The sequence below is a fragment of the Ixodes scapularis genome, unplaced genomic scaffold (genome assembly GCF_016920785.2).
Source record: "Ixodes scapularis isolate PalLabHiFi unplaced genomic scaffold, ASM1692078v2 ptg000005l_1___fragment_1__unscaffolded, whole genome shotgun sequence".
Taxonomy (NCBI): domain Eukaryota; kingdom Metazoa; phylum Arthropoda; class Arachnida; order Ixodida; family Ixodidae; genus Ixodes; species Ixodes scapularis.
Window position 1 is genome coordinate 3,933,715 of NW_024609885.1, and position 9,941 is coordinate 3,943,655.

At 46.5% G+C, this 9,941-nt stretch overlaps 1 protein-coding gene across 1 annotated transcript; it reads left to right on the top strand.

Annotated features, from left to right (window-relative positions):
* The first annotated feature begins 1,543 nt into the window (after window positions 1-1,543).
* Window positions 1,544-9,604, top strand: LOC121833864. The gene is made up of 4 exons (XM_042287578.1): window positions 1,544-1,677; window positions 2,128-3,006; window positions 3,598-5,032; window positions 9,434-9,604. The coding sequence occupies exons 1-4, from the start codon at window positions 1,544-1,546 to the stop codon at window positions 9,602-9,604; spliced, it is 2,619 nt and encodes an 872-aa protein (XP_042143512.1).
* The last annotated feature ends 337 nt before the right edge of the window (window positions 9,605-9,941 follow it).

Sequence of the window (9,941 nt, forward strand, 5' to 3'; positions counted from 1 at the left end):
GTAGAGGAGAGGCGAACAAAGTCTCTACATGAAAAGGCTTGCACACTGCTCGAAAAGACATCCCCGCGAAGCAATGCATCGACAAGGAAAAGAATGCCATCATAAGTAAGTCCAGAAACTTGTGTAGTTTATTTTGTTTCGTTCTTATACTTTGCTGATACCTAAAGCTCTTATACTTACGCTTTGAGTGACCCACTCTTTGTTGGCCGGTCAAAATAAATAAATAAATACTGTTAACTTTTTCTGCCCCAAATGGTCTAAAATTTGTCATTTATTTCTAAAAACAGTTATCTCCTTACTATTTTCCTAGTTCTCTAATTATATATTTTTTAGTATAATCTAATCAATCATTTATTGATAATACCAGCTTTGCTGCATAAATATATTTTTAGTTACTTAGCCGCTGCTTTAATAAGAGTAATATATAGGTGTCATGTCACACTTAGAAAAAAGTTGTTGCAACCGGGCGATGAGGAAGAAGAGAAGCGGCGGGAGCTCATGCATTTTGTAATTTTTATCAGTCTGAAAAACGAACAGTAAAGGAAAAGGTCGCACCGACCGATTTGTCTAGCGTAATTGCCTTCGTATTCCTTGGTTCCTCAACATATGGTGCCGAAACCCGGGAGTGTCCCGCTTCACAAGGGCCCAAGCTACACGCCGCATGGAAATTTCAATCCTGCAGCTGCAACGGAATTCAGCAGTTCCTTGGCGGGAGCAGACCACTGGGAAAAGAACAGCGACGGAACCTTGGCAGGCGACCGTACGGCCTCGTAAATACGAATAGTCAATGGAGAGGCTGAAGGCTAGGCGGTCGGCTCGGCGGGCACAGAACACTAGGATAATGAACGACGCCAATCGGATTCTCCAGGATCCCAGCCCCGACCTAGCAAGAGTGCGTTCGATCAAGGACAGACTCACTACCAGCAATGCAGAGCTCCGACTACTTGACGGTGAGATAGAGCCGCTAATTCCAATCCAAGAGCTGGAAAGTGAGTGCACCGCCACTGCAGAATACCAAGACGAAGCCGTCATGGTGATCAGCGAGTTCGAGACCAAGATTGAGTCCCTACAATCGCAGAGAATAATAGCTTCGGCGGCGAGCACCGGAAACCAAACCGGCATTCAAGACAACGCAGCGAGACGTGGACCAAAGCTTCCGAAGCTGGAGCTATCTACCTTCGATGGAGAGCAAAGCAACTGGCTCACATTCTGGGAGCAGTTTGGTGGAGCCATCCATACCAATGCAACTTTAACAACCACAGATAAGTTCCACTACCTTCGTCGGTGTCTAACGGGAGATGCTGCTGCGGCGATTGCCGGGCTACCAACAACAGAAATATGCTATGCCGAAGCGATCACCATCTTGCAACAGAGGTTTGGAGAGAAGAGGAGAATAGAGCGGCAGCATCTGAATGCCCTCAGAAATCTACCGCACGATGCTTCAGCTAATGACGTGAGAGGGTTGAGAAACCTGTATGACACCACACAACTCAACGTTCGGTGTCTAAACTCTTTGATTGTTCCCACGTCAAGTTTTTCAGCCATGCTCTGTGACATTCTTGTCAGGGCGTTGCCTTACGAGGTTACAGTGGAGTATCACCGGCAAGTCAACAACACCGCTTTCACCAACGCAGCGGCTCAAGACCAAGGAGACGGATCGGCGGCTGGAACTTCAAGGTCAGCGGATACTACGTCGGAGTCAGTGACCGAATTGAATGGAATGCTTCGCTTCCTGCGTGTGGAAGTAGAAAGCCGAGAAAGAAGTAGCCTTGAGGATGCTCGAGGTAAACACGAGACAAAGGTAAAGTCGTTTGCATCAGCATCAGCTTTTCATAACGCAACAAATGCTACACATTCTCAGTGTTTTTTCTGCCATTCAAAGAAGCACACCACGCCATCTTTTGATTGCAGCAAACAGAGAGAGGAAAAATTAAGTATGTTATCAAAAGACTGCAGATGTTTCCGATGCACATTGAAAGGTCACCGAGCACGAGATTGCAGAAAAAACCTCAGTTGCGCAGTTTGCAGAGCCAGACATGCAACCACAATGTGCGATCCTGAGTTTGTTAGGCGGATGAAGGAACGTTCGCCCCAAGGTAACGATACGATTTGCGTGTCTGCATCCAGCTCGGGCGCGCGCTCAGAAAAGAAGTTTAGTGACGGCATATATCTCCAGCCGTTCAAGGCATTTTTAGTGACCAACGCTGGCAGCTGCTATGTCAAGGGAATAATCGACGGTGGCAGTCAGCGCACATTTATAAAAGAAGAGGTAGCGCAACGCCTAGGGCTGAAAGTCCTGCGGAGAACAAAGATAGCACTCAACACTTTCGCCAGTAATGCTTCGAAGGTTATAGAGCGCAGTCCCGTTGTGGAGGTAAAGCTCAAAAGTCAATTTGACAATACAGAAATAACCTTTGAAGCAATTTCCATCCCGGTCATTTGCCAGGACGTATCTACGCCAACAACGGACATCCCGTTTGTGCGATTTCTGCGAGAAAGCAGTAAGAATTTGGCAGACGACGTGATTTTCCCAGGTGTAAAAACAGTTCCTGAAAAAAGTCTGTTGATTGGATCCGACCAGTTGTGGAAGTTCTGCACAGGAGACGTGATCAGGTGCGCAGATGTGGACGGATTGGTAGCGATCAACACAAAGATGGGCTGGACGCTGCAAGGTCCTTCAAGACAGGTGGGAAGGCTCCAATGGGATTCAAGTCTGATGATATGTGTCCTACAAGCGAAGGCAAAGGAAACCCAAGTGGAAGAGGCGCTACAGCCCTTCTGGGAGTTAGACAGAATGGGAGTTGCCGACAGTGAGCTCGGAGACACTGATGCAGACACCATTACACACTTTGAGCAAAACATCATTAAGAAAAACGGACTATACGAAGTGGCTCTGCCGTGGAAAGAAGACACTTTTGATATGCTGGCAAACAACTGGGAAGTTGCCATTTTACGTCTAGGGAGCTTGTTGAGAAGAATCTCACGAAAGGAGGGATTACTCAAGCGGTATGATCATGCAATGAGACAGTATTTGCGTGATGGGCATGCAGAAGTGATAAAGAGCAGAAAGGAAAGCGACAGCGCGCAGGTCATGTATTACATGCCGCATAAAGAAGTAATACGTGAAGATGCAACAACAACAAAGTTAAGGATCGTCTTCGACGCATCTTCTCATGCCAAAGGGTGCAGGTCGTTGAATGAGTGCCTAGTAACAGGACCCAACTTGAACCCCGAGCTTCTGCAGGTCCTGCTTCGGTTTAGATGGTACTCAGTTGCAATGACCACCGACATTAAGAAAGCGTTTTTACAAATTGCCATCCGTGAAGAAGATCGTGATGCTTGTAGATTTCTTTGGTTTGCTGAGGAGCCAAGTTTCCCTTTCAACAAGGAAGAAATTCAAGAGTGGAGGATGACTCGGGTTCCTTTCGGGTCCACGTCTAGTCCATTCATGCTCACAGCTACAATACAACATCACTTGAAGTTGGTCTGCGAAGACCCACAATTAGCAGAGAAACTCAGGACATCTTTCTACGTTGATGATCTACTGCTCGGAGCCGACGATATTGAGGATGCCGTGAGGCTCTACCACACTTCCAGGAACGTCATGAGACAGGCAGGAATGACACTCCGGAAATGGACTGCGAACAATGAGCAACTGCAGGAGCAGTTCAACAAGGAGGAGCCAACATTTATGACCGAAGAAAAAAGCCTCTCACCTTCACCAACCTCCAAGGTACTTGGAATGATGTGGGATCACGAAGGGGACTGCTTTATTTACAAAGTTGAAGCTTTGCTTGAATTCCTCTCAGCAAATGTGGACACTAAACGGTTCATCCTCAAGGCAGCCTCAAGAGTATTCGATCGTCTTGGATTGATCGCGCCCTTCGTCCTAACAGCTAAGCTGCTATTTCAGAAGCTGTGGACATTGGGAATCAGCTGGGATGAAGAACTCCCCGCTGATTTGATCACTGAATGGCACGCTCGGACGGCGGACCTTGTTCAACTGCACTCGTTAAGTATACCAAGACATGTCAAGCGAGGCATCCAGGCAGGAGCCAACAAAGTACAGCTACACGTCTTCGTAGATGCAAGCACGAAAGCCTACGGATCTTGTGCGTACTTTAGAACAGCCGATGACCAAGGAGAAACAGCTACCATGTTAGTTGTTGCGAAGACAAGAGTGGCACCGATGAAACCTTTATCACTGCCTAGGTTGAAGCTGATGGGGCCGAATATTGGAGCCAGACTCCTACGATACATAAAACAGTCATATTATGACGTGGAACTTGATTACATTATGTGGACTGACTCAACGGTTGCCCTCAGTTGGGTGAGAGGAGTCCCTGAAAAATGGAAGCCATTTGTAAAAAACAGGGTGGCAGAGATACGCGTCATGACATCCCCGGACCACTGGAGGCACTGCCCCGGTCAAGAGAATCCGGCGGATCTCTTGACCAGAGGACTAGGCGTTCAGGAGCTTCGTGCTAACTCTCTTTGGTGGAAAGGGCCGAGTTGGCTGAGTCAAGAACCTTCAGAATGTCCTGAATCTTCAGTGTTCTTGGAAGACACGCCTCAACTCGAAGTAAAAGAAGAGACACATGTGCTGTTGGAGAAAGGCCAAGAAGTTCCATCATTGTTCGACACCGGAAGTTACGAGAATTACCAGAAGGTTCTGAGGATCACTGCCTGGGTCATCAGGTTCGCTAACAACGCACAGAAGAGAAATGACAAAATACGAGGTGGATTAATTGCGGCAGAGTTGGACAAAGCAGAGCAGTATTGGATCAGGCAGATACAAAACGAAAGGTTTCAGACGGATATTATGCTCCGCGAGAAAAATACGACAGAGGTTAATGTAAGACTCGCAGAGTATCATCCTCTCTTTGGCGAAAACAAAATCCTGCGGGTCGGAGGACGACTGCAGAGGTTGACGGAAAGTCTCGATGTGAAACATCCAGTCCTGTTACCGAACGACCATGACTTTGTCAAGCTAATTGTGATGCACGCTCATTGTAAGGTTATGCACGGGGAAGTAACAAGCACAATGTGTTACCTACGAGAGAGGTACTGGATAATACGTGCTAGGCAGCTGACCAAGAAGGTAATAAAAAGTTGCCTCGTATGTTCACGGTTGAATGCGAGGCCAACTGCTGTTGAGCAAGCTCCGCTACCGTCAGATCGAATCAAGAAGGCAAAGCCGTTCGAGGTAACCGGAGTCGACTTCGCAGGGCCGCTGTACGCAAAAAGAAACGACGGTAGCTGCAGCAAAGCGTACATCGTACTTTTCACATGCGCCTCCACGCGAGCAGTTCACCTCGAGCTCTCAACGGGCCTCACTGCTGAAGCTTTCTTGCTTGCATTCCGGCGTTTTATAGCAAGAAGAGACATACCACTGGACATATATTCTGATAATGCACTAGCCTTCAAGAAAGCATCAAAAGACATCCAGAAGGCATTGGGTGCACTGGAGCAAGAAGTTTTCAAATCATACATTGCAGAACACAGAATCAACTGGAAGTTCATTGTGGAGGCCGCTCCATGGTGGGGCGGGTGGTGGGAGAGGCTCGTTCGATCTGTCAAGGCAGCACTTAAGAAAGTGTTGGGCAGAAGCAGCCTATGCTTCGAAGCACTGACGACTGTCCTTGCTGAGGTGGAAGCAATGGTAAACTTAAGACCACAGACATATCTCTACTCGGGAGTAGGAGACCCCTCAGTCATCACGCCAGCACATTTCTTAATAGGGCAAAGTTTGACAGTTCTACCAGAAACAAGCTTGTCTAACGACCGCCCAGGATGCGTGACACAGAAGGAAACAGCTCGCCAGTTCCAGTATCGAAAAATAATCATGGAACATTTTTGGAAACGCTGGCGGTCTGAGTACCTGTTGGAGTTGCGGTCAGCTCATCAATATCTCGTCACCAATACTTGCTCCCTGAAAGTGGACGACGTAGTCATAGTGGAAAATAACCGAGCATCCAAGCTGTTCTGGGAACTGGGGAGAATCGTAGAGACGTACCCCGGAATTGACGGAATTGTTCGTGCCTGTCTCGTGAAACAGCAAAACGGTACGCTCATAAAGAGACCCGCGCAGAAACTTTATTTGCTGGAAATTCGTCCAAGTCAACTTCAGGCTCGGGGAGGATGTTGCAACCGGGCGATGAGGAAGAAGAGAAGCGGCGGGAGCTCATGCATTTTGTAATTTTTATCAGTCTGAAAAACGAACAGTAAAGGAAAATGTCGCACCGACCGATTTGTCTAGCGTAATTGCCTTCGTATTCCTTGGTTCCTCAACAAAAGTATTGATTCTGGCTGATTGTAGCAAAAACGTTTTCCTTCCCCAGCCTACGTCTGCAGCCATTGCAAGGTGGATGACGCGAAGTAAAAAAAAACAACAACAACATGTTGTCAAAGGACTCGAAAAAATAGACTTGTAGTATTGGAACTAATAAACTTGAGTGAAATCCAATGGCACGATTTCAATCATCAGGAATAGTTATAAGTACACAAATGACGTATCACAACCATCTCAAATTTTTTTTTAATTATACAATGAGATCAAAAGTGCCTGGTAGTCAGTTTTTTGTAGGGACTACAAATGCAATGGAAAGGCAGCAGAAGAGGGTTAATGAATGGCATAATGTCAAAGGCAAACGTGCAATATGAATAGCCTCGAGTAACCAAGAAACGTGGTACAATATTCACTAAAGTAAATTGAAAAGCTAATGAAAAATAGTTGCCATCTCATATCTTCCGTGTCACTTTTCCATTGAGCCAAGAAAACATCTGATGGTACAGTGCTCAACGAAACGAAATGGGCCAGCGGAACGCGTGGCCTCCAGAACGTGCTGCGCCATCTACCGATAAAAGACGGGCTGCCTGGTGACGCGAGTCGGAGGTGTGCAAAGCTGATACGAGCGCTCATCGGCTGTTCCCACGCTGTGCACAACTCCCGATGGGTAATCTCTGCAGAGTGATAGCCTTTTTTTATTATTTAATCGCCGCGTGGTTTTATCGCGATCTGTTTGACGCCCTGTGCATACTTTTATCTTGTCTCAAATATGAAAGAAAAGGAACAAAAGGGCAATATTTTTTTTCTTTTAATAAAAAGCACAGTGCCATTTCACTTCACATTTATTTTTCTATAAATTGTCGGTTCACTGCCATCAGTATCCATTCGTGAAGATGCCGTCGCGAGTGCCAATTCACGAACGCTGGCGAATTGTGGCCCTATGCCGCGCGGGAATGCCCCAACGAGAAGTCGCCCGGATGACAGGAAGGACCCGAACCGCAGTGGCCCGAATTTTCACGGCGTTTCGAGACGACAACGGCCGCATCCATGACGCTCCTCACGACGTCCGCCCAAGGTCCACTACCGATGAGGAAGATCGATGGATCGTCGCGGCTGCAGTCGACCAGCCTTTTATTACGGCCCGTGACATTCGAGGCGAACTTGGTCTGAATGTCAGTGACCAACTTGTGCGACGCCGTCTTGCAGAAGCGGGTATTAGGAGCTATGCTGCGTGCAAGAAGCCAATTTTAACTCCTCGACAAAAAGATATCCGCCTGCGGTTTGCCATGGAAAAGACATCATGGACGATTCAAGACTGGAAAACCGTTGTTTTCAGCGACGAGTCCTCTTTCTCAACTGACTGGCACCAAGGAAAACAAGTTTGGAGACCGCGAGGTGCACGGTATGTTACTTTTGAGCAACACGACAATTTTTAACAAGCCGGATCTTATAATTTGTGATTTTGATGTTTCAGGTATGATGCCCCTTACTTGCAGCGTGTGGGCAGGAGTGGCCGACAAACCGTTAACGTCTGGGGGGCATTGTCAGCGGAAGGACTTGGTCCACTTGTAAGAATCCAGAGGCTTAACTCCGAAACGTATTGCGACGTCATTGAGCACGAGCTCATTCCTTACGTTCTTGAGGGACCTTTCCCTGACGGATGCTTTTTTTTTCAACATGACCTTTGTCCTGTTCATCAGTCAAATCGTGTGCGTGACCTTCTAGAGGAACGCGGAGTGGCGGTTATGCCATGGCCCCCAAAAGGGGCTGACATGAACCCCATCGAGAACATCTGGGGAAACATGAAGATCCAGCTATCGCGGCGAGGACTTCACTCCGTCACGACTGACCAGCTATGGGATGCTGTGAAGGAAGAATGGGACAGGCTGCGGCAATGTCCAGAGTTGGTGGTGAATCTTTATGAATCCCTTCCGCGTCGCATGAATGCTATTTGTGAAGCCAATGGAGAGTTCTGCAAATATTAGAGTAAGGTGCTGATAATAAAACAAGCACGTTACTTATATTATTTTTTTTCTGGTAGGCGCAGCATTGTGTAACATGTCAAATAAACTATGTTGACACAGCACACGCTTTTTAATGACTGTCAGACGCTCGCTAAAATTGAATAAAACCACGAAAAAATAAAACTCTGCATTAATATATTATAGCTGCAAAAGGCCGGACGCGCTGGCTCATCAATCTTTTATGGAATAAAAAATGAAGCTTTATCTTTTCTTTTTTATATATTTGAAGCAAGATAAACTCATGCACATCATCACGACAGTGTCTCTGAGGAAAAATAAACGTGGTCACTCCGCAAAATCATGGCCTGCGCAGATTATCGGGGGTTGCGCGCCTGTGTGCGAACAGCCGCTGAGCGCTCGTATCAGTTTTGCGCATGCGCGACTCGCGTCACCAGGCAGCCCGTCTTTTATCGGTAGATGGCGCAGCAAGTTCTGGAGGCCACGCGTTCCGCTGGCCCATTTCGTTTCGTTGAGCACTGTACTTTTCTTTTGAAATGCTGTAAAAAAAGTCAACAGGGAATATTGAATGTCAACAGCTTTTCAACAAAAAGCATCACAGAATGTCTGTTGAGTTTCAATTAATAAGTGGGCCAATATTCAATAAAAAGCCAACCGACTTTTTACGCTTTTCTTTTGAAAAGCTGTTGACATTTAATATTCAACCGTGACTTTTCAAGAGATTTTCAATAGAAAAGCATCACAGAAAGTCTGCTGACTTTCAATACAAAAGTGGGTCAATTTTCAATAGGATGTCAACAGACTTTCTCTGATGCTTTTCTGTAGAGAAGCTGTTGACATTTAATAGCAAGAGACAAGCTGTTGACATTCTATATCCTCTATTGACTTTTTCGGAAACTTTTCTATAGAAAGGTATAACAATTTTTGTAAAGGGGAGAGAGTAAACATTGCGTGCCCAGTATGAGAGTGACGTCAACATAATTCTTGTTGACACCAGAGTTGTTTTTAGTGTTTCAGCTCTTCAAGGCTGAACTTCACAGCTCGAAGAAAGACATTGGAAGCCAAGCTGATACCCTACAGCTTGAGAAAGAACAAGTGCTCGGGATTGTACGGGTTAAAAACAAACCGGCCCTTGTATCACTAACCTGTGTGCCATTTTAAGTTATTCTACAACATTTGCGACCTGTATGTGGAGTCTCGCATGTCGAACAAGAGGAAGGACTTCAGCATCAGTAACGCGGACGCAGTATTGCTAACGATGATGAAGCTCTATCACAATCTGAAATTTTCCCTTTTTGGTGTACTGTCTGGTGTCCAGGATGACAGCTTTTAAGATATTCAGAGCGTCAGTACCAGTCCTGGTAGCAGTGCTCAGGCACGCCGTTTTCTTGCCCGAAAAATAGGCTTTGCTCCAGTCCCTGACCAACTACTTTAAAAGGGCAACTCCCCCAAAACATAGATTCTATAAAAGGGGCCGATATCGCTTTAGGAGATCAAAATAAGGTCATACCAAAAATATCACGTGGAACCAACGTCGCATTCCCGATTAAAACCAATATTAAAAATGTTGTACCAGCCGAGTTAGCAGCCCGACAGCGGGTGAGCAACGCTGGCAGCAGGTCAGCTAGTGAAGCATCGCAGGGCAATGATGTAGGTTTCGTCCTACGCTC

Bases quoted from the DNA above. Each gene is read 5' to 3' on its own strand.
- LOC121833864 (XM_042287578.1), top strand. From the start codon at position 1,544: ATGCTCTGTGACATTCTTGTCAGGGCGTTGCCTTACGAGGTTACAGTG. The intron at 1,678-2,127 runs GTCAGCGGATAC...GTCTGCATCCAG, and splicing joins TCGGCGGCTGGAACTTCAAG to CTCGGGCGCGCGCTCAGAAA. The intron at 5,033-9,433 runs GTAACAAGCACA...TGCCATTTTAAG, and splicing joins GTAAGGTTATGCACGGGGAA to TTATTCTACAACATTTGCGA.